The 25,287-nt window shown below is 41.5% G+C and overlaps 1 protein-coding gene across 5 annotated transcripts in view; it reads right to left on the reverse strand.

Moving 5' to 3' along the window:
- EPHA5 (EPH receptor A5) overlaps window positions 1-25,287 on the reverse strand; it is a 195,964-nt gene that overhangs the window by 36,313 nt on the left and 134,364 nt on the right. For 2 of the 5 annotated variants that reach the window (XM_065736764.1, XM_065736761.1), the window contains 4 exons: window positions 17,490-17,614; window positions 13,585-13,744; window positions 9,720-9,825; window positions 141-206 (listed from right to left, as the gene is read on the reverse strand). In XM_065736764.1, the coding sequence (XP_065592836.1) occupies window positions 141-206; window positions 9,720-9,825; window positions 13,585-13,744; window positions 17,490-17,614 (457 nt within the window). The remainder of the gene's footprint in view (window positions 1-140; window positions 207-9,719; window positions 9,826-13,584; window positions 13,745-17,489; window positions 17,615-25,287) is intronic. The other 3 variants (XM_065736765.1, XM_065736763.1, XM_065736762.1) reach the window with 2 other exon arrangements.

The raw sequence follows: 25,287 nt of genomic DNA on the forward strand, positions 1-25,287 counted from the left end.
TGAGATAGACAAGCTGGATGCAGAGGGCAGATGAAAAAGTGATTTCCAGGGCAATACAAGAAAGGAAGGGAGAGGCAGACTGTGCACAGAAACATGGAGGTGGGACACAAAATAGGAGCCAGCGCAGGGGGAACACTGACCATATTAGGCTCGGATAGGCAACAGCACGCAGAGAAGAAGCCCACCCACAGCCATGATCGCAGCAACTGAAAAGCAAACAAAAAGGCCCAGAATAAGGAATAATCCCACTGTCCTGGCAATACCCAAATACATTAGCAACATTTTTATATGCCTTTTTTCCCTTCTATTTAAATTATTATTTGTCTCTTAACACTCTGGGCTGCAAGGATTTCATGGCATGAGCTGCTGGTGATAAAAATGCCTTGGAAAAATCAGGTGGATCCTGGTCCTGCAAAGCAATTAAGCATGTGCTTTCCTTACCTAAGTACCACCATTAGGGCTAATGGGGTCACCCATGTGCTTAAACTTAAACCTTGGAGCAGGCAAAGTGACTGTTTCCACAAGCATGTGTGCAGTACTCTTACTATCACCTTTAAAATACAATGCACTGGATGACTGCAAGCCCTGCTTTTGCAGATCATTATGCACATACTCAGCCCTTGTGCTTTGCATCTACATTATGCATCTGCAGGAGCAAAGCTTTATGAGTTGTGTGAGAGCATTCAGCCCATATCAAGTCAAAGTGTGGTGAGCTGAAAGGCACCGTGTGTATGCTCACAGCTCACTTTCTGAGGCTGCTGAGCCATTAACTTAACCAGAGCATGTATTTGCCTAGCATCAGCCTATACCTCAGCAATTCCCCTTCAGCCTCGTCAGGGAACTTGCCATGGAGAATTTTCTGTTAGCAAGACTGTTAAAGTAATATATCCAGAAAAAGAACACAGGGCAGAAGAAACAACAGGAAGATCTTCAATAGCATGTGCAAGCACAGGCCCAGTAGTGTAGACAGATCCCCAGATAAAGTCAGATGAAGGTCCCTCATTATTTCTCCTAAAAACATCATGTGTTCTTGGAAAAATAAAACTTGTGCCATTCTGAGCTTTAAAGCACACCCCACAATGTCTAAACACATTAAAACAACCTATTTAGACAAAATTAACATTCTGCAACTGCATCATCTTAAATTATGATGCAAAATAACTTCAGGCATGCAATGATTTACAGAATTATATACTGGATTATGTTCTTACTTAAATTAGAACTGGTGAAGATTGTCTCTCTAAGCTCCTTTCACATCAGCACAACAACTTGCAAGCATTTTATAAGCAGAAATATATATATATTTTTCAATTTTTCACTATAATTGACAATATTTGGTATTTTCATAATGTCCCAGACTGTGGAGCCATTAATATGGAAGAAGCTCAACTTTCACTAAATCTCATGATCCAATTTAACCCTGGATGTCCAGGACTCAAAAGCCCCAAAAAGTCCAAAAGGAACCAATACTTAATTTGTTTTGTGCCAACTCTGCTGTTTTCTGGGTTCAACCTCGCAAGATCTGAGCACAGACAAGTCTCTAGAAGATCACTGCAGCTACGATAACTATAACTACTCCACAATTAGCTTACATTTTAGCATGGAGCCCTTTTCCCCGCTCAGGCATTTTCTAACAGTTACTGTCACCAGACCTTTCCACACTGCTCAGCATGAAAGTTAAGGTTTTTGAAACAAAAGTTCAATTAACCTGAAAGCAATGACTTCAATACAGTTACAACGCTCACTAGTTTCTGAAACAAAGAAAACTGCTCTACTCCAGCACCTCATCAGAAACTGAGCTGCTCTGAAATAAAACCTGCTCCCAGCACTGAACCCAGGGTACTTCAAATCCTGCTCCCCTTAGAGGTATTAAAAATGCTCAAGTGCAAGGGAAGTTAACCTTGGTACAGCCTTACTCCTGCACGCCAGTCACACAGCGTTGTGCTGTGTCACTTTGGGTCAAAATACTCAAAAGTGTAACATGAGGGAAAATCTAAAGCTATTAGAAACAAACTAAATTGGTTCAGTGAACAACAAAATTCACTTTCCAGTCCCAGGAGCACTTGCAGAGGTAAGTCAGTGGAGTACTTAAACCTGACAGCACAAAGTATTCATTACTGCTCACGTTAAAAGGACATCTTGATTTGGCAAAGATAAAGATATGAAAATTCTGAGGGCAACAAAACTGGACATTAAGCTCCAGCAAACCCCTTATGCGCCATGCCCCAGTGGTTACCCCAGGAGAAGCAGAGTTCCCTGGTCTCCTCACACCATGAGGGGATTTTTTTAGTTAAAAAACTGAAGATTTAAAGTAAATATTTTCCAGACAAGATCAAATGCTGCGACAAGGTAAGAGATCATTATGCAGTGAAACATGTCTGTACTTTTCCGAGGTTTTAATACCTTCAGCCTGCAAGTGGAACCTTTACTGGGAAGTGATCAAAGTTGAGAACCTCAAAACTACCTGTGCACATGCACCGTCTTCTCCAGCCTTACTGAACCAAGCAGCAAACCACAAGGAGAGCTTGCAGGGCTGTCCCTCAGCTCCAGCAGATGGTTGGGGTCCCTCAGCTTTACTAAAGGTTAACAGATGATATTTCTGCATAACAGTGAACATTATTGAGAGAACACCTGCAGAGTTAAAAACCCTTTTCTGTGAAAGAACATAGCAGCGTTTACAGGAGCCAGGCTAGCTTTGAATGCTTGGAGCCCTGCTTCCTGGGGAATGGCTGCAGATGGTCAGAGACCAGGCTGGGAAACCTGGGCCTGCAGCACGACCTCTTTGACCACCGCTGGGAGAGTGAGGCCTGCCAGAATGTCCCAGCTTCTTGGCTTGACCTAACTACCATTTTCAGTGATCTCAGACAGGCAAAGCTAACAGTTCTCCAGTTCCAGAAAAGGTGACCCCACTAATGCTCATGTGGTTTGCAAACCCAAGTGTCCAGAGACTGAACTTTTAATAAACTTGAGCTAGGAGTACTGAACACCTCTGGCATTGTTTCAAACCCTGAACTGTTAATGAAATACATAAGATAGGCTCCAACAACTGTGCCTTCAATCAATGTAATTAATTTACCACAGGTCAGCAGATGACCCAGACAGCATTTGGAATTAAACTGAATTTCTAGTAGCAAGATGCATCTCAGCAAGACTCTGCTATACATAGCTAAGGCTTATAAAAGTTATAAGTTGAAGACTTGGAGTCACGATAAATGAAAGCCTCATCTGTTGCTTTTAATAAGTTGCTCTAATGGGATGTTCTTTAGAGGCTTGTGATTAGAGACTGCAATATTTGAGGATTTCTGGGAAGATTTTTCTAATCCTTCCTGCATCCCTGAGCAATGCCCATGATTGCTCCCTGCATCTCCAGGTCAGAAAGCCAGCTCTGCACCAAACACCTCCAGACTAGGTGTGCTTGCTTCAATCATCAGAGAAGCACCATTACTCACTGTCAACTGCTGGGAATATATTCATATTTAGCCCAGATCTATATAATGTTTAAGGAGTCACCTCCTCTTCCTACTCAGCTATGTCTAGCTCACATATTAAAGCATGTCTCTTACAGACAGACAATAACTGAGAATGCAGAAGCCCAAGCAGACAATATATATATACACAATCACTATGGAAAGGAGAGCAAATTCCAGGGAAAGGAAGCACCCGCTGCAACATGGTGTGCCTCCAGCAGAGATCATGCTTCCTATATCTAGTGTCCAAAAGAGAACTGAATATTCACATATTCAGAGGAGAAGCGGGATGACAGACTGATTTTCTTCTTTATCCTCTACCCACTCCACAGCCAAGAGAGGTGATGTAAAACAGCTTCAAAACATGCATATTTGGGTCTTTCATCAGTGCTTGGCAGCAACTTGGAGCTGCTATCACTGAAGTCAAACCTCATTTGCAGCTTGAAAGGCACCCCAGTTCTCTTGTCCAAGTGGACAAAGGACTTCCACAGTGCCATCAAGTGCATAATCCGGATGCAGAGCTTTTGCTATACTCTCCCACATTTCTCTGATCAGACAGAGCTTCTGCCAGTGAGTTTTCTGTTTGTGGTGGTTCTTCTGTCCACTCCCTCAGCTGTTACTGGAGTAATTTATAAATTCTTGGAGCCTAATTACTGCACAAGCCCAATTAATCTGAAGGCAGATTAGCCTGAGTCCCTACATTCTCCTCTAAACAGCAGCAATTTTAGACTGGCTTGCTATGTGTTTGTACTAAGCCCACAGGTGTTCAGAAGGAAAAAGCAATAAGATGTTGGAACAGTCAAAGTGGACAAACTGATCTAGGTACCCTGGAGGCAAGACATCAAATGTAAGGACTATGGGCAGCAGATCTCCAGACCAGCTCTGAGATGGCATCAACCTTGGAGAAGGGGAAAAGACCAGAGTGCTTCTTTTGTGGAGAGGGATCCTGAGTAACAGTGCTGCTAACACTCATGTCCTGCAAAAGGTATGACTAAAGAGCTCTTAATGTGATGGGGATAGTAAAAACGCTGACCCAAAAGGAGGCAGCACCACACCCTGCCTCCTCTTGGTAGATGGGAATCTTGAATTGGCAGAGCAATAGTTTCTCCAGCAAAATCCTTCCTGTTGTCAGATGGATTACAGGGGATATATGGCAAAAGGCACTATCAATAAAGTGGCTACAAATCACGGGAGACAATGTCCTGTAGGAAGAAGGAAGAATAGGCAGGAATGTAGAGATAAAAATCCTCTTTAAAGTCACAACTAACAAAAACTGTGACTCATGCCGGAAAAATTCTCCCCATGAAAAATGTTATGTATGACTTGTCTCCTGTTTCCTATGGAAATACTGAAGAAGTGAACTATTTTAAGCCCTGACACATCTTGGAAAAAGATGTAGCAGGTCAGGAGGGGGCTGTGGAAAAATTCATTTTGACCTTCCACATCGTAGAAGGCTGCACATGCTGGCTTGGGACCTGGGATATACACCACAGTCCTCTCAACCTCTCTACTCTCTGAAAGTCACTTTTTAACAAGATGCACATATTTGTGTCCAGAAACTAGCCCTCTGCCACCACAGGGGCTGATATTTAAAAGTCTAAATCAGCTAAGGTCAAGGATGGATACTTCAGTGCAGAAGCTTCTAATTGCCAATACCCAGGTGGGAAGGTTTGTCTTTGCTTTGTCTTTCCAAGGCTAGTTTCTTGCCAGAAGTGTCTTTCTAAGTATGCACAGCACAGGGAGAGGGGCAATTTTTGCTGCTTCGCATTCATTTTTCTTAAGTTCTATAAAAAACTGTCTGGTTCTTTGGGAGATCACTTCAGGTTGAAAAGTTATCCAATAATGGGTAGCTGGCTATAAATGCAGATGCACAGTACACTTCATAGTTATTTTGAGAAGCTTTTGCAAACATGCTTAGCACTGACCGAATAGCATTCCCATCTTACTCTGTAAAAGCCTATTCCTTTGTTTAATACTGCAAAGCTCTATTGCCCGGAGGACCGCAGGGAGCTGCAGTCTCTTAAGACTGACCACAATATCCCTTCATTTTTGTAAACAGTGCCCAAGGGACAATGCAGGGAAAACTGCTCCTGGAGCTCCTTCCCATGCTGATGGAAATCTGCTTTGGCCGGGCTGTACCTCACCTTCTGCCTGGGATTGTAGGAGCTGGGGGCTGATACTGCAACAAGAGATACATCATCTTATTCCCCTTGCAAGGTGTAGCACACAGATCTTCACTACTGGCATTGTCTGACAACTGAAACAAAAGTCTAACCACTTTAGATTACTATATAGTTCAATTAGGTACAACAATGTAAGTGGTAACTGATTCAAGCATTGCTAGAAAAGCAACATTTAGCTTTCCTGTATCTGTAAAATGTATTCTGCTATTGAGAATAACACAGTTCTAAGAAAACAAAGATAATAACTCTATGTTCTTTAATTTAATGCTTGTTTCTGGTTTAATAATAGATTTTCAATCCACTTTTCTTTTTTTGCCCAGACAAGTACAGTCTGATTTAGTGAATCTCTTTGATTTGTAACCCTGATTGTTATATAATTAATATGCCCTTGATGCACAGAGCAGGAGACTTGAACAGTTCCAGCTATTTTGCTTAGCGGTATTTATGACCTTGGTCAGAGGACGCATTATTTACAGGAAGCGTTTTCTTGAGCATCTGCAAGTACATCAGCTCAGAAATGCAGCTTAATTGTTTAGGGCAGAGCGCATTCAGTTTCAAATTCCCAGGAACCTCCAGCTTCAGAAACAAAGCTCATTTCCACAGATGGACGCTGGCTTGTGGAAATGCCACTGTGACTAACGCTCAGTTGACCTTTGGTTTAGGGCCAGCAGCCAACGGGAAATGCCAAGCTGTTATTTACATTTGTTCAAAAGAAGCGAGAAGCTGTAGAGATATTTGAAAGCAAAAAGGGAAGAGGTGTGGAAACTTCTGCCTCCGGGGCCCAAGCAGAAAATAAAAAGCCTGTGGAGCCAGCAAACTCCTGAGGCCTGCTGATAGGAAATTACTTTGTGAACTGCCAGCATGAGGAGGACTGCTCTCAAGTCCCTGCACACTTTTGCCAGTTCCCCCAGTGCTCTCAGCACCCTGCCTCCTGAGATGCTTGCTTTTGCCCAGCACTTGGGAGGGCTGGCACAAAGAGATATACCATAAAGCACCTTAGAGAGCAATATCCTAATTCAGAGGTGCTTAGGAACTCCTTTAGTGCCTGTGAACAGCATGGGGCCAGGGATGAGGTGTTCATTTGCAGCACTGGCCAGGCTATGTCCTCACTGCGGCAGAAGGTGAGGTCTCTCTTGTAGCTTTGCTGTTGGACAGTACCTGCCCTCCTACATTATGCAGAGAGGAGAAAGTGCTTGGACTCTGCACAGCTTGCTCGGCATGGAAAGCAGCGTGATTTGAGCTGGAGCAAATCCTAGAGTTCAAAATGTCTGTTTTTCTGAAAGTAATTATAAGAAAGAAATAGAAAAGAAAATTTAACTCCCTAGTAGTAAGTGCTGGAACACATAACCTCTCTAAAGATAGAGGAAAGTCTTCCAGAAACAGAAACAGGTTAACAGCTTCAGAAAGGGATTATCCTATGACTTGGAATGCATTTATCATCCCTGCAATGTCACAGCATGAGAGTCACTCCATGAATTGTCTTGAAATTGAATCCAAGGCAAAGCTGCATGACTGACACAATTCATTGGCATTTCCGCTTCTTTCAAACAGGAACAAATTTTTTGTTTTGCTTTAGTTTCAAATCAGCTGTCAGCTTTCTGGGGTTTATTTTTCTCTTTTGAAGAGTTACTCCACGCAGCAGACAGACTTTAAAATGCACAGGAACTCGAAATGGCCAAGAAGTCCTGCGGTGATTTTCTAATGACAGACCAAACTTTGTCTCTGGAGGCTCCTCTACCACCTGCAGCAGAGGGACTGTGTTCTTCCCAGTCTAGTGGGAGGACTAAACATCTGAAAATGGATTTAGCTCCTCTTTTGTTTCCTGGAGACAGCAAAACCAAAGGGGATGTAGTGCCTGAGGGCCTGCAATAGCAGTCTCCGGCTGAGACCCATGTCAAAGTGGGACAGCAGCTGTTCTAAAGGAAGGTTTATCTTCCTTGATCACTACTGCATCAGCTTCATTCCCAGGAAGGCCTACCACTCCATCCAGATAGCAGAGAATATGAATCAGCAAACTCCTCCAATCCTTGTGCTTGCTCCTTCTACACCCAGCATGGCACCACAAAGAAGTTCTCAGGAGCCTGCAGCTGCCTGGAGTTTCATGTGGATTGGTGAGAGGCGGGAAGATTAAGGCACCAGAAGACAAGGGGATACAACTACAGCCACAGCAGACAAGTGCTTTACAAATATATAAAGGGATAAAGAGCTAAGAGGAAACACATCCTGGAAAGCCCACCAGGGCAAAGAACAGAAGGCCGTAACTAACTAAAATCGCTGACAAATGGCTCAGTTGTGCAACTGCTTACTCAGATCTGAGCTGGGTAGGAACAAAAAAGGCCAAGTGCAAGGGCATGTTCAACTCCTGTGGGAAGAGCCACAGCTACTTAGCCACAGGATACGGTTACAAAGGGACATGTGTCCCTCCACCTGAGATTCATGCCTACAGGCTCCTTTTGCAGATGCAAGGGCTACATCCACAGCTTTTCTGCATTTACATAAATGTCCCTCCTGTCTGCATTGATAAAAACATCCACTGAGGCGTACAGAGGTCAAGTCCACATCCCTGTCTGACTGGAACACGGATCTGACCCAAATCCTCCAGCCATTGAGGAGGGGTTTGAACTCCAGCTCACAGAGTTTGGAGTCATGTATTTTTGCCTACAACTTTTCTGGAGCCACTAGTGTGAATGGTGTGTAACCATCTACACTCTGCCCCATGCTGCTGCATGCTTCTCATGCAGACCAGAGCATTTATTTTCCTATTTTTAAGCCCAACAAGTCTCGCAAAACAGATGACAGGAGCTTGAATGGCTGAGCTGGAAGTGTTTGTCAGTTCCTGACCTTTACTGGAGAGAAGTCTGGCAACCACTTACCTGTCAGGACAGGAAATAACTGCCCCTTTCTACAGATGCTGTATGACTGGGGGCAAAGGTGCTCAGCCTGGCTGGATTTCACTGAGGTGTGTTCACTGACAAATATTTCCAATTCCTCAGCTGATACATTCAGCATCAGTGGAGTTCTTCTTCCAGTATCTTCTAACTACTGCTAACACTTAGAATGTCTTGTAACGTATAGTCACCTTGCTAGACCCAAGCTCAAGAAAGCAAGACTGTGAGGTACTTTCTAAGTGTGTTTATTTTGCACTGGAAACAAATGCAGCATCATCAATAGATGTTATGCTGGCAGGGCACCTCAGACTGCTATGCATGAATGACACTGCACTGTTTGACTGCTGCCATTAAAATAAATGCACTATGTTTTGACAGGTACTGCTCTGATTGCAAAGAATACATGTGTAGTATATGAAAAATTGCCTTGTGTGTTGGCTGCTACATAAATTTAGTGATGCAGGACAAACTCATCTTGACATAAGCCAGATTTTCCCCCAGTACCATAGTTCCTTGTTCACCAACAAGTTCCATCAACTCCCATTACAGTTGTCAAAGACTGTATAGTCCAGGCTTTTATCACTTGCCTATGTTTAAGCACATGAGAAGTCAGTGGGATTGCTTGATGGCTTAAAGCTGAGTAATTCCCTCCACGTGGGGATCTCTCTGCATAATTTACTAGTGCATGGGGAAAATATTAGCATCCTACACATGAAAAATGAAATCCAGACCTGACCAAACTTAGGGCATTTAGCCATTCAATGGAAATCTTCTCTTTTTCTTCACAAGTGTTTTCCTGAAGTCACATTTCCTCTGCAAGAAAAGCCCACTGCAAGGTCTGAGTGCAAACATGTGGGCTTTAGAATATTTTACCTATAGCAACAAGTTCTGCTTATTTTTAAAGTAATAGGAAAACACTTCTGTAGGAATCAAATCCAATAATCAGGGCCAGTCTACACAGAGATGAAAATCATTGGGAAGTGAACTACATCTGTGAGCACACATTCGCGATCCGTGTCTGTCCAAACAGATCAATCAGCCCACCCTCATGCTGCGTTGTAGCACTACTACTTGACAGCTCTGTTCACATGCTGCTCTTGCCTAAATTGTGCTAATCAGCTGGTCAGATAAAAGTTATTACAAAAGTTGGAGAAGTGTAAATACACAGCTTCTTCTCTTACCTTCCACTGAGAAGGAAACCGATAACAACAGCCAGCAGAATAACTCCCACTGTTACAGACACAACAATTATAGGAATCTGGCTCTGGTCACTGGATGCAGCTACTGCTGAGATGAAAAACAGAAAATGGAGATTAAGGTTAAAATTATAGGCAGCACTTGCATGGGTCTTCCTTGTGAGGCTGTCAATGAGGTTTCAGTCTTACCAGTTCATTTCTTCTTTTATGGTTTGCACTTTCCCCCTTTGCTGTCTGTTTCTACTTTGGAAGGGAAATGGATGGAAAGGAACCAAAACACATACAAAACCAAGCCAAAATCCAAACTAAATTGCATCTCATCACTGAACAACAGCCCAGAGAGCAAGCTGGAGTTCATCTTTACCAGGTCAGCTGCATTAGAAATCACATAAATAAAAGGGGAAAACAAAATGGGCAGAGAAAACATTCATGGAATATTATTGCTGCAGTTCCTAAATAGGTGATGTGAACAAGATCTGAGACAATTAGCATTATCTGTGCTTCAAGAAGCTATAAACAATTAAACCTCAACTCCTTGTAGCATCTATATCACACAACCAGAAGATGCCTGCTGTAAAACAGAAATCTGCTAAGACACTTTCCCTGGTTGGTCTTTTTATCTGCTAAGGAAAGTGTAACTGTGCCAGCCCATGCCTTGTAAAAATCCCTCCTGACAAAATGCAGGAAACGAGTCCCATGATAAAGACACAAGCAAAAAGGTCAGGAAATCTGTGCTCAAGAAGCAGGTTTTGCCATATGTTAACTATGTTAAGCAGGTGAGTAGATTCTTGAAGCCTGACAAATGGAAATGCTAACAACACCTGTACTGTGCTTATCTGCTTAATACTGCAGGGGAAGGGGCCCATCTTTCCCTGGAGCTTTGCACACAGAGTTTCCCAAGCAGAAACCTAAGCCTTCTCCGGCCTCCTCCCCCAAAAACATTCTCCCAGGCACACATTTGACTGTTGAGGGGGACAAACCTCACCATAGCTGCTGCAGGGGCTGGGAAGTGCCTGCCCTGGCGTTAGTCCCAGATGCAACTCCAGCCACTCCAGGGAGCAGCAGAAATTGATTTCTGAGCTGCAGAAGACCTTTAACCGAATGACTGAAATAAAGGGGGTCCTTAGCACAGGATTAATTTTATAGAGGCTATAAAATAACTGAATATAGCCCCATATTAATTGTTAAAAGAAAAGAAAGAGGAAAAGGTGAGGCACTGAGCATGCAATGGGTTTCAAGTAGCTCTTTATATGGGAGCTCTCTGGTGCTTGACTGCAAGTGGTGTGGACTCAGGAACAGTAAATGACTTCAGAATGACTGGCCCAATATATTAAAATTTAATGTTAACTGCTCCAAACCTGTGCCATCATCCAGAGATTTTATTAGCCTCACGAATTTATAGAAGCTCCTTAAGACGATGCTTTATTGCTTTCTTGACAAAATAATTAAAAAGGAAAACATTTAAAGGAGAACATTAAGCTATTACTCTGGAGGTTTTTTGCACAGTTCAATGGATGGCAAAGTAAGATGGACTCTGCTGTAATATATGGCAGAATGGCAGCGTGAATTTGTAAACCAACCTTGCTGCCATGTGAAGGTGGGTATTTGCATTACCTTGCCTTGGTGACATGATCCTGATTCCTCCTGAGTTATCAGCTGGACTAACTCACCAATACAGCAGAAAAAGAACTTCGGGCAGTGTTAGTTTGCGGCCAGGTCAGAGATGAGCTCTGTGGCATTTAGAAAGGGGGAAGCAGCAAGTGGATGCACCCAGCTACAGTTTCCACCTAAACACAAACTTCAATTGAAAACTGCAGATGTAACTCCAACACAGTGCTTTGCAGAACTGCACATTCAGGCAAGAGCATGGAAAACAATGCTAAAGTTTGGGGAAAAAAAAGGCAAGTCCAAAAGAAGTTACAGGTTTTGTCATCCCCTCCACTTCTCAGTGCTTAGATCACACAGCTGTTAGCAGCATGATACTACCTCCAAATGTATACAAATAAATTTACAGAAGCACTGTGCACTGGAAACAAAGTATGTTGTTTGGTCCAAACAGTTTTGGAGGGAGATGCTTCATTTCCCCAGCAGCCACTGGAAGGCTTTTGTTTGTGCCTGAATCAAAACTAACTGTTTGGGCTCTTCAAAATTTTCAGATCTGAATTCTGACATCAGATTAGGACTTCAATCTGCACCTGCTTCCAAAGCATCAAGTTCTCTGGGATGCTGGAGCACAGGAAAGCAGTGGGGAGTCTGTTCACTCTTCTGGCACTAAGGCTGACTTCGTATAGAGCTTTGGGGGAGGAAAAAACCCACTCTTTTTGAAAGGTCTAAAATGTCAAATGGAGCCTCATTTGTACAAGATACTGAGGGCTTCCTTTGCATTTCACAATAAGCTTTGATGATTTATCACTACTTTAGGACCAGAGTTGCAGGTGATGATGGCACTGGATCAAACAGCATGCATTTAATAAATTATTTCACTAATAGTCTGGAATACTATTAGTCGAATTACTCTAAACTAGGAACTTTCCAACTGCTAGCAAAACTTTCCTAGTATAAATATAGAGTAATCTTCAGTCTAACATGATTTTGTTGCTACTTATAGGATATGATTAATGCTTAACACAATAAGAAATACATTAAATGGACCGTTTTTATTGCATTACTACTTGCATCACGTTGCTATTTTGCATTATTTTAGTTCAGGCACTGGCTCCACAGCTGCATCTGTACATATATAGTGATTCCTTTAAACATCCATTATGGCTTCAAAGGTGTCGTCAAAAGTTGAAATAACAACTTACTATCCTTTTCTCAAAGAGCTGACTATTAATTTTAAATGAACTGGACAGATTAGCAGCAATCGAAGAAGTATTGATGAATTTATAGTTCTATGAAAAACACAGAACCAATTGGCTCTTTTCCATAGGAAAAAATAGAGCATTTTCACCGTAAAAATTGTCTTCTACGCAATTAGAATCATAGAATTAGTATAAAAGATTAATAAATGATGGTTGCACAAACTGGAATAGGAAATAAAACTAGATCTTTTTGAATTCCATCTTTGACAGATCAGCAAAGATCTGGTAATCAGGACAAAAGGAGTTTCCTCACAGCTATGCCTGATGCCAAGCAACATCCTATACCCGCAGTGCACATTTTCACTACTTCTTATCCTTGCCTCAAGGCTGTGGCACTGGCAACATCAGAAACCATCTTTCAACTTGACAGTAACTTGCACCAAAAGATTCGAATGTTGGCTAAATTATTCCCCTCACAGGAATATGCCCCACTTCAGGAGAAGTATATTTTTCCCCAGATGCAATCAACAGATACATAGAGCTCACTATCCTCTGCAGATGACCACAAAAGGTGTGAAGGAGGCCATAGCACCTTTCCTCCTGCCACCCAAGCCTTGTCCTCCCTTGCACTGGTGTGGCATGTTCCCCTCTGACTATGATGAGTATAAGAGTGTGGACGAGTGTATCCTCACCTTCCCTTGCCCTCTGGGAAGCCAACAGCAACCATTCAACACTAATATCTCTCCCAAATACAGGGGTTTACTAAGCAGGGAATGCTAGGGATTTCTGGAGCCTAATAATCTCCTGGTGCCTCAACTCCTGCCCCATCATGTGAAACAGGGAGGCAAGAAACAAGGAGGCAACGACAGATGTGTTAACCTGCTCAGTGTACAGTAATGGTGTGCCTGATGCATAATAAGTCAAGGGATAAGACCAGAAAGGAGGAGAGCCCAAGACAAGCAGAAATCTCAACAAAGGTGTGAACTGACTCCATGCTGGTAACCATTACAGAGAGACATGAGTTGACAGTAATTAAAAGAACTTACACACTGGACTGGTTTCAAACTCAAATCTTCGACTGAAGCCACCGTAGCCAGCAGCTGTCCGGGCTCGGATCTGGAAGACATATGCTGAGCCTGGTTTCAAGCCATCTGCTGTAATGGTTGTCTCTTTGGATTTGATGATGGTGTAGCTTGTCTCCTGGTCCTTTTCCCAACCCCAACAAAAAATACAAGTTCAAACACACAAATACCATCTCTCATGGAACAAATTCTTAACAACTCCCACAGCAATGTTACAAAGAATTAATGAAATATGCACTTTTAAAGATCTCTTCCCCTTGAAAAAACCCTCTGAAGGTCCTTCCTATGGTACAAAAGGAGAGATCTGTATTTCCCTTGCCCTGCAGCTTTTATAACCAATGCCTCTAATAAGTACGAAAGAGAGTTGAGGTACTTTCCACCCATAAATAACATCACAGGCCATAATTGGCACTGCAGCAGGGGCAGCTTTCTGTCGCTCTGGATGTGCACATACATCTGAACAGGCAGTGTGGCTGCCATAGAGATGCCTGGGGCAATTGAAAGGTTCAGACTACAAACAAAAAACAGTCCCAAGGCACAGCAAAGCGGGAAACAGTTCCATTGCCTAGAAGAGGAATTTTGATTTATATCAAAAACTACTTCTCGGTAATGTAATTAGGCCTAAAAGAGAATAATATATTATACATTGTACAACTTTACACTGGCATTTCTAGAACCACGAATTAGATCTTGGCTAGGAACAGTCAACTAGAACTAGGGGAAGATAACTAATTTTGCAGTGTTCTTCTGAAGAAATGAACTTGAAGAAAATTTGCTGAAATAAATCTTACTTTAAATCAGTTTCTAATGTGGAAGAGTTTCAGTTCTTTGATTAAAATTTCACTCAAATGCTTGGTAATTACTCTCAGAATTATTTACTGTAACACATAATCTTGACAAGAGCTCATAAATTAAGGACTACAAACTGAGAAACTCCTTTTTATTCACCATACCCTCTCAAATCTAAATTATTATGAAGTAAACAGGAGTTTGGGGCAATTGCCTACCAAGATTTCAGCATTTCTATTAGGATCTGAACTGATTGTTATTTTTCTTTCTCACTTAATGGACAGCTTTCCATAGACAGTAACACATCTGCCTGAGACCCTGGGAATCTCCAAATGTAGGACTGCAGATTTTCTCAGTGAAGCCTGTACCTAAGCAGGACTGTATTGAAGGTATTTATATCTACCTGCCCTTTTTTTCTTGATAAGGAGTGAATTCTTTTAAAGGAAGGTGATCTGATGAATCTCAGTTTTCTGAAACATTTAATATCAATCATTCTCATCCACTGGAAATGAACACTGTGAATTCACTGTTATAAAGGGCTCAAACCCAAGAGAATATAAATGACAGTAACAACAAACAAGAAGGATTAAGGATGACATCCCAAATATAACTGAATGAATAGTTAAAAAGCACTAAGTGAATATTAGTTCACATATTTGCTTGTATGTCATCCCAATTAGATTTTCAATACACTGCTGGTTCTGCAAACATTTAAACACTTGAGCTTTCCTACGGAAGACACTAAGCTTTGCTATCAGCCTGAAACAAATAAATCAAGACAGCATAGACTCAGACTGGCTGTAGCAACCTCCCCATGGCTGACTCACACTTTAAGAACTATTTACTGAGGCTACTTGAGAATAAATTTTGTATCACAAATACAAGATTCTAAAACTCTATCATTTGTTTGAAAAGAAACTAAAAAAAAACATATAGATGGATTTTTTGGCCTTACTGATTTGCTCGTGATTAAAGTTTAGAGTCTAATCTTCCCAGGCTACTCTAAGGTAAGGAGACAATGCAACACAGCATTCATTCCAAGTCAATAAAAGAATCTGAAATTCAGTGGTTTCAGTAAAACCATATCCCGATTCTTTGTGCTTAGTTAGAAGTTATTTTGCTATAGCAATGCTTCCAGTACTCCAAGAAATTATATTCAACTGATTTTTCCAAAATAACATATAGAATAATTTAGTCGGAAGGAACTTTCAAAGATCACGGCGTCCAACTTCCTGACTCCTTCATGGCTAACCAAAAGTTAAAGTATGTTATTAAGTGCATTATCCAAATGCCTCTTAAACACTGACAGGCATGGAGCACATCAGCCACTTCACCAGGAAGCCTGTTCCAGTGTTTGATCACCCCAATGGTAAAGATACTTTTCATGACGCCCTATTTAAATCTCCCCTGGTGCACTTCCCATGCATCCTGATTAACATGTCTGACACTCTGCACTAAGACCCTGCAAGCCTCCTCTAACTCTGGGATCTGGCTCCACTCCTCCTGCTTAGTTGGAAAATGAAGATAATCTCTCCTTATAGCTCCCCATGAGACTTATAACAGGTCCCCAGGAAATGCTGGGCTGGTCAGCACCCTCTTGTCCAAAAATCTGGACTGCTGACAAGTCCAGTTGGTTCTAGTAACACTGTGGTAACAGTGGTAACACTGGAGGTTTCTGGGCAGAAAGGTGGGGGGCTTAGTCCTATTTAAGCCACTCATCCCCTGCTCAAGTTCCTTCAAATAGAAAAAAATAAAAAATAAAAAAATATGCTGATGCAGAAAATTTTTGAATGTCCTTCCCATGTTTGTTTGGGCTGCTGGACTGAATGTCTCCCAGACAGAAAGAAAGAAGATGCAGAACCAGCAAGGTGGTTCAGTGCTGTTATATGCTGAGTGATCTCACCTATATAATATAACTACTTAAAGTTCTTGTCTAAAATAGAAATTCAGCAACAAATAAGAATTGTGATTCAATTTCATTATTTTCTTTGTTTGTTTCTTTGTTTTTAGGGAGAAAGCCTGGTCACAGTTTCAGCTAAGGCCAAAATTGACTTTCAGATGAGTCCTGCAAACCAGATTTTTGGAAATCTTAGATGAGCTGCATAGTTCACAAAATATTACTTACAAAAATGCATTTCATAGAATCGTGGAATCCTTAGAGTCGGAAGGGGCCCCTAAAGGTCATCTAGGCCAACTCCCCTGCACATAACAGGGACACCACAGCTAGACCAGATTGCCCAGAGCCTTGTCCAGATTTGTCTTGAAAGTCTCCAGGGACAGGGCAACCACCACATAACTGGGCAACCTGTTCCAATGCCTCACTACTTTCACTGTAAAATATTCTTTCCTTTTATCTAACCTACCATCTTTGTGCTTCAAGCCATTTCGCCTTCTTTTATCACCACAGACCTTGCTGAAGAGTCAGTTCCCTTATTTCCTGTAGCTCCCCTTCAGACACTGAAAGACCACTCTCAGGTCACCTTGGAGCTTTCACTTACTGGCATTTCCTTTTAAACTTCACTAACTTTTCAATAAGAAAAGATGTCACCATTTGAAACTGAGGCAGAAATGGTCAGCGTTTGTAGAAGTGTTTCTCATTACACAAAGAGTCAGAGTTGGAAAAAGAAGACTAGCTTTTAAAAGCCACGATTGCCCTTCTTCACATCAGAACAGACACAGTCTCACTGTAAAATTCCCTCCCTTCCTTATATCATGGATAGAAAACCAACTGAGGAATTGAGATACCAAGCGCAAGGGATAGCCTGATGTTTCCGGAAGGATATGGAAGCTTGATCCCCAAAGCCTCGTATTTTTAACAATTAAACAGGTTCTACCTTAATGTGATAAGGCTGGGGAAGAATCTGACACAGACTTAATGTATTTGTTCAAGAGAAGCAGCACACTAATGGAAAACAACACCCTCATTTCAAGTCTTCCTAATCATTTACTGCAAAATCAATGTGACATTGATTTATGCATAAAACTGCTCCATTCCTTTCCATGACTCAGATAATTATAACCATAAGAAGAGGACCGGAAAGAGAAGGTACTTGGGATGCTCAGCAATCATTCCGTCACACCTTTTCAAAATATTTGATTTCGTATTCCAGGATGATGCCGTTGGGTCGATCTGGCTCCTGCCAGGAAAGGGAGATGCTATTTTTAGTTATCTTCCCTTTTTTCACACTACTGACTGGAGAAGGTGCTGCAAGACAGGAGAAAAACAGAACAGACAAAACCATGGTTAGTAAGACAGTCTGCCCCTTCTGAATTCAAACTCATCAGCACATCATCCTCAGCTACTGCAGATCAGCGGGGCCTGTTTTCACTTCGGTGATATTAACAGCTGGAAATCATGCTGCCTACTGCCTGAATTAGAGCACCAACGATTAGGTTAGGGCTGAGTCCCCGTGAAGGGTTTGTAATGCATGCTGAACAACTTCCCTGTGCCATTGCTGACATTTCTGGAAAACTTTGGATTCCATATATGTGTTGATTCAGATAAACCAACAGCTGACAAAATGCAGGGAAAAATGAGATTCAAGTGGAGGAACTTGCTCTGAGCAAACCAAAGCAGCATGACCCCAGAAAAGCTGTGGGCTCACACAGATTTTCAGCAGCTGATGATCTGACCAGCACTGCCCACTTGAGTAGAGTAAAAACAGGAACTAATGTTAGTGGTTTACACTTCAACCTTGTCTTTTCAAGCATTTTTAAATTCATCAACCCCACACTTTGTCTATTCAAGCACTTTTCCAGTGCATCACAGGCCTCTGTTACCACAATAGAATTACATATTGATTACATTTTGCTATCCTTCAGCTGCTTTGCAGGCATGCATTTCAGCACGTACAGGACACTTTTAGTTAGGTAGGCTCCTTAACTTTGCCTTGTGCACTCATTAAAGCTGAGGCACCTTCCAGCCTGTTTCTGGAAGCACTAAACAGGACAGCAGGCCATTCTGATCTTTGGAATTCAATTGCTCTCCATAAATATCATCGAGGTGTTGAGGCTTGCATAGTGATGCTAATTCCTTGCAAATGGCAACCATAATTATTTAAATGGTGATCGCTGAGCTGAGATCCCTGCTTATGGTTCAGAAGTTCACAGTGCACTTGGGGAAACCGCGGAATGCATGCAGCCATACAGCTCTGCTTTTTATTATAAGATGCAGCCCTCAAAGGTTATCTGCCCTCCACAGCACACTTGTGCATGGGAAACAGACTTGCTTCTTTATTTTCAGTCTGATACTGCAGAGACTTTTCAAGTCGTGCTGTTTGGAATTTTTTTATTTTATTATTTTTTACCTTCTCTGCCAGCTCTGTAGGTGAAAGTTGCTGTGGGAAATGCAACCACAAAACCCTAGTTACTTCATACCAGAGATGAGGAAAATAACAATTGAAAAAAAAAATGGGATGGGAAAAAATAACAGAGGAAGAAAGAACGGTTTCCCCAGAGGAGGATCAGCCTATGCCTGACCAACAGCCTTTGAATCACCTTTTGGACAGGCCAGATCGCAGCAAGGATTGCACAGGAACTGCAGGGACCGATGGCAAAGTCCCTTGGGGCAATACTGGGAACTGAGTGCAGAGATAAGCAGCAAAGAACACATTTAATCTTCCAGAAGTTATTTGGAAATTAATTCTCCTGTAGACTGGACTGACTGATTTTCCTAATACTTCCCCTTCCCCCCCCCCAAAAAAAAAAAAAAAAAAGAAAAGAAAAAAAAAGAGAAAAAAGAAAAAAGAAAGCCCCAAACCAGTTAAGTAAAATAAAGACAACAAATGAATTAAGTTTGTCAAATTTGATCTTCAGCCAAAAAGAGTAGGGGAACAGCTCCAAGCAATTATCCCCAGAAACCCTGAAGGTTAGCAGTGAGCTTTCTTGTTTTAAGCAAGTTCCTGCATCTCAGCCTCTTTTCAATCCCAGTTTTTCTCACTCCTGTTTACTAATCTCTCACTCACTTGGCTCTCAGAGGATCTTGAAAGGTGTTGGTCATTTCCATATTGTTTTCTGCTGGAGTGCTATCATCAGCTGCACAGATACACTAGCTTCTTAGCTGCACATATACCACTGTGCTCACAAATGCTCCACTGAGCAAGTACAAACCACCTTGATTTGAACGATGATCGTGTTATTTAGGTAAGCACCACATGGTGCTTTCATCTCCAAAAGTCACCTTACCCTCAGGCTAATGTCTTCCACAATTTCTTGTACTATGTGAAAGCTAAAACCTACCTAGACTTAATCCACTAATCTGGTATAGGACTTTCCAAAAACTAGTCCAGCTGTCTAAATGAGTGTTGCACAAAACCAGCTGAGTTGTGCATGTGTGTACTGTGAGATTTGTCAGCCTATAGAAGACACAGCAAGCAATGAGCTTGTTAAATAGAATCTTCCCACCTCATGTAATGGAAGATGTATGGTTTTCACATACATGAAAAGTCCCATTTTGAGGTGGGGGTACCAAATAACAGGCAATTCAACATTCCTATTTCAACAAAGGACATTGAGAGCTTTCTGCCATGAGCCACTTGGATGCTGTGGGTGATGGAGGCAAAAGGGAACTTGGAAAAAGGGGCTTGCATCCCTCCAGGACTGTTCTCCAGTGCCCCAGATACCTAGGACACCTACCACAGGCTTGCATAGCTGGTGGCAGACTCCACACTCCCCTAAAACACAGCTTCCACTTTAAAATGCAGTCTGCTTTGCCATAGGCCTTTGCTTTGCTAGTTAGCAGCTCCACGGACTTAAATCTCTAGCTACGTAAGTCTCAAATGTTCAGCTGTGGCTATGCAGAATATTCTACTGGGAAAAGAAGGGAAGATAACGAAATGAGTAACCGAATTCTGAAAGTAAATTAGAAAAGGAGTAACTGTATCCTTTCTGAATCTCCTTCAAAAGAAGCGTTAAAGTGTAACTGTGAGATAAAGGCCAATTAAGAAAATTCAATAAATCCCAGCGGTGCTGGGATGATATGGCAACTACTCTGCATCCTCAACACAGGGAGAGTACAATACTCTGAACCTAGGAAGGAAGGTATAAGTATTTTAGAGTTTTCTTTGTCAAACAAAACGTAATGCAATCTGTGTGAGCAGACAAAGCCTGCAATCATTCCATCTTAAAAGCCTGCAACTGGATACTGTGCTATATGATCTCAGGAAAATAAAGGGATTACTTGAAACTTGCTTTTTAAAGGTCAATGCTTCTGCAAGGGCAGCTTCCTTTTAATAGAAGGAAGGCAAGCCACCGAGTAGTTCCATTTGGAGTATAACATGTAAAAAAGAATAAGTTGACGTAGGAGTCAGGATATATAAAGCTATACTCTCTAATGTTTTTGTGCGAAAGGACAGAAGTCTTGTTCAAGCCCCTGCCTTGACACTATAAAGAGTGGATGTACATAGCAATTGTTCACATATTGCATTACAAATAATCAGCACATTTGCATTAATTTCAAAGAAAAACACCCAAAATCAAAGAGGGATATTTCATCATTTATGCTTATGTTCGCCATTCCTGAGAACACCCATGCGTGTGATGAAAGCAAACAGAAGATGTAACTAGGTGTGAAATTGGGAATGTACATTTTGCTTTCCAGAGACCAAGATTAATCAGGAAGCAAATAAAATCACAGAATTGATTTGACATTTTTTTTTAAATTCCTTTTCTAACATTTCTTAAGGAGAATAAGGGATCATACTAAACAAATGCCAAGATGCACCAGTAGTCACATCAGAGTAACTACAGGAGATGATTTCATGAGCAATAGACCCTTTAGGACATTCTTCCTCCACAACCTTTGATAATGACATTAGCAGTGAATTAGCTATCTATGCACCAAACACAGTATTTATAAAATACGGTGCTGTGTCCTTCTAACATCTAATATACAACGATGCTTATGGGAATAAAATGTTAATTATATTTTAAGGGAAACTAATGTTATCAGGTGAATGACCACTGCACCAAGATAAAACAAATAATCCAGTTTCTACATCTCATGGTCTATCTAATGCTCTCTCCAGCCCAATTATTTTGTCTTGGTATTTTTCACTCTGGCAGAAACAACAGCTAATGGCTTCCCATCTCACCCTTACCTCCACAGAGAGCATGCTTTTCCATTAACTCATGGGTAAAACCAAGCAAAAACCACTAGCTCACAGCACCTTTGCTATGCTATGGATTTTTCATGTCTGTTTTACATGCATTTGCAGTTTCTTTTAACCTGATTATACTTCCTTACATGCAAACATTTGGGATCTAACACTTCAGACCTCTCAATAAACCCTGGTGTTTCTCCTTCCACCTGATGCCACGTTTCCTCTGCAGTCTGCCATAAGATTTAAAAGTCAAATTTACACTTGTGATTAAATCAATACCTTCATCTATCATCATAGAAACAAATATTTATGCTACCATTAATGCGCGTATAAAGCTGGGTTCAATTGAAGAAAATGAAAGTTGTATGCAGGAGAAGAGCAACCACAAGACAAGTAATTCAGGTTCCCCTTCAAAAGCCTGGTTTACTGCAATTTTTCACTCAGTTTAAAATGAGAGATGTTGTTCAGTGGTTTTTGTTTATTTGTTTGTTTTTGTTTTTCTCAGTCCTTTGGTGACTTTGGAGGTTGGAACAACACCTGCTTATTCAATGAACCGCACTACAGGTATGTGAAATTGCAGAAGGCTTCAAGATAAACACACTAGTAAAAACACAAATACTCTTTTGAAAAGAAGTGGGAAAAAGGAGGACTTCACTGTACCATCTCTTCGTGTTTCTGTATAGAAACAATATGCTTTTGGAAAAATTCAGAACCCAAGGGCTCCCCAAGGGAACTTTTACTGCAAATATTAGGCTTGGGTCAGAACTTAGTCGAGGTTTGCCTTTTATGTTGAAACTTTTAATATCCAAAGTGAACTGCAGTTTTTCCTGTGAGGAAATACAGTAACAATGCCCACTTGGCTACTTAGACAAACAGGACAGATCCCAGTTTGCAATTGTTTCTACATACTTCCACAAACTGGGTAAAGAAAATGAAAGGTCCTTGGTGTATGCATCACTGAAAGTCACTGCAATCCTACCAGAGATTTTACATGGTATTTCACAGGCCCTACACAATGCAAGGGCTAAGTTTTTGCCATAGAGTTAATCCAAACACCTTGCAAAATATAAATTCAGTACTGACACACAATTCCAATATGGAAATCTTCCTCCTGAATGATTTTTCAAGGTATCGCTTGACTAAATAGGGAATACACGCAGCTTCTTTTCACACTTCAAATATCAAAACAAGAACACAACCTTCAAATTTCCTTCACAACCTTCAAATTTCCTTGGCAACAAACATATAATGTTTATTCACATTTTCTGCCTCCCAAGAACACCACCTGAGGTAAATGCCAGCTTTCTAAACAATTCAGTCTCTGTTACCCACCTCCGTTCTGAATAAAAAACCTGAGATGCCTTGATGTGTGCCATGAAATCGCAGAGGTCACAATGTGTCAGACGGAGAGGTGAACCCTATTCAAGGCCTGGATGGCCATGGAAAAAGGCAGGGCCCCATTTTTGTAATGTGATTCCTCAGTAACCTGCAACCAGATTTACCTCACACAAAAAGGGGCAACCTTTTGGGTGGGAATCACCCCAGCTCCTGAAAGATTAAATGCAGCTCCTTGGGCTTGACAGCAAGACATGACTTAAAGACTGAACTGGTCATGAAGCTGAAGTGCTCCCAGACCTCTTGTGCCTCCCAGTTGGAAGCAATATTGGGTTTGTGCAAGGTGAAAGACAAATTGCTCCCCAGTTCTCTTTTCTGAGATCAGGTTGCCTCTTTGGCAAAGCTTTTTTCAGATGATTTCTCTCTAGTCCTTGTATGACAAAAGAACCTATGTTATATGCAAGGAGAGCAGGATGGATGCCATGGTTTTGTAGGCACTACTAACCTGATGTCTTTAATTGTCAGCAGGCCCACTATGGAGAAGTGTTCATGGTTATAAGTTACTGAACAGAAAAAAATCCTCCAGTTCATGATCACATTAGAGAGATAACAGAAGTAATCTGTCTGTAATTTGCATTAGCGCAGGGATAAAGGTTAATCTGTTGCTTCTGATCTGTGTAACAACTCACTAGATACACCCAGTTGAGACTGAGACTGCAATGAGACAGTGTTATCTAAGGTTTTTGGATTTTCTGTGCTCAAATACTCTATTTCTGGCTGTAATTCCCCTCCACCAGCCCAACTTGTGCATACATGTGCAAGTGCTACAGAGTAAGCAAAGTAGACTGGGATAAAACAGGAAAAAGAAAGTTTTTCTTAGTCATACTTCTTCAAGATCATCAAGCCCAACCATCAGTTGATCAGCAACATGATCTAGTGGGTAGCAACTCTGCCTACAGCAGGGGTTTGGAACTAGACAGTCTTTAAGGTCTCTTCCATCCCAAGCCATTCTATGATTCTATGATCAACTTATCTACCCGTAACAAACTATTTGCTTCTTGCTGTAAATCTACGTATGAACACTCAGGCCACAGAATTTGGCAGTCATTTTACAGTCATGTAAACTGTGTTAAAAGAACAGACAGCAAGACAGCAGCAATGCTGCGTGTACGAAACCACTACTCAAATCCTCACTGTATTCACTTGGCTAATAAAAATATATCCATAAAATATGTACTGCTATTAAAATTAACTACTGATTATTGGTGCTTAGATGGCAAAGGCAGTAAAACGCACTGCTTTAAAACATTTGCATGCAGCTTTCTCCTATTAATCAAAATATGGCACTAAACATAAAAAAGCAGCGCTCAACAGGTACTCTTTAAAAAGATAGCGGCTGCAGTCCACGCAAGCTTTGCTGTTCACATCAATGTAACAGGCTGTTCAGCTTTCCTTATTGTCAGAAGGAGCAGAGCAGATTCAGGGCAGAGCTCACAGCCCAGCTGCTTTTTCCATGCTAACATTTTACTACACTGATTGGCATGAAAGGAGCACTTAGAGACCTGTTCTGGGCTCACGGCTCAGTGGTAATGGGCATGGCACCCATGCAGAACAAAACAGCTTTGCCACTCTAGCATCCTCGGTTAAGTTTACACCCAGAGACAACACACACATCCCACAGACCAAGGGCTCCTGTGATTTCAGAACAGAAGATAAAACAGTGCCTGAAGCACCTACCTTCAAGGGAGCAGGCTCACCCCTACCAAGCCCTTTCTGAAATACAAAAGGCAGTCTGGTTTAGCCCTTACAGAGCCAAAAGATTGCTCCTTACACAGGGAACACAGCAACACCCTTTGCTGCCTGTATGCATTTTTCCAAAATCACTGCTTTTGTCTAAAAAAAAAGAAGCAAATGATCTCTAAAGCATTTATCTTAATGAAACTAAACCATGATACAGCTATGACACATTGTGATTATGACAAGATTACTAGCACTGCCTAAGACATCACAGGATCTGGACACTAAATTACAGATCTTCTGGGGTCAGACTTATGTACACACCACCTCGAATACAACAGCCAGAATTTTTAATAGAAACTATCATATATCACTGCCATCTCCAAACTGTAAATTATCTTGGGTAAGACTGTTAAGAAAGCACAAGAGTTCAGAAAATGAATTGGATTCTTGCCCTTTGCCATCTATTTACTGAGTAGAATTTGTATGCTTTCAGTCCCTTGCAATCATGGATGCAAGACAAACTCTTACACAGAGTGAAAGCTGTAAATCAGAATTTTGTTTAACAAACTTTGTTTAAGTCAAAAATGTACTAGCTTTCTTACTGCACTGGCAGTATACTGTGACACTGCAAGTTAGACATACTGAGACAGTGCAAGTTAATGAGCGTGATCACTACTGGAAATGCACACTGGTGGTGTATTCA

The sequence above is a fragment of the Cyrtonyx montezumae genome, unplaced genomic scaffold (genome assembly GCF_038088225.1).
Source record: "Cyrtonyx montezumae isolate F1298 unplaced genomic scaffold, pur_monq_1.0 scaffold_2, whole genome shotgun sequence".
NCBI classification, from domain to species: Eukaryota; Metazoa; Chordata; class Aves; order Galliformes; family Odontophoridae; genus Cyrtonyx; species Cyrtonyx montezumae.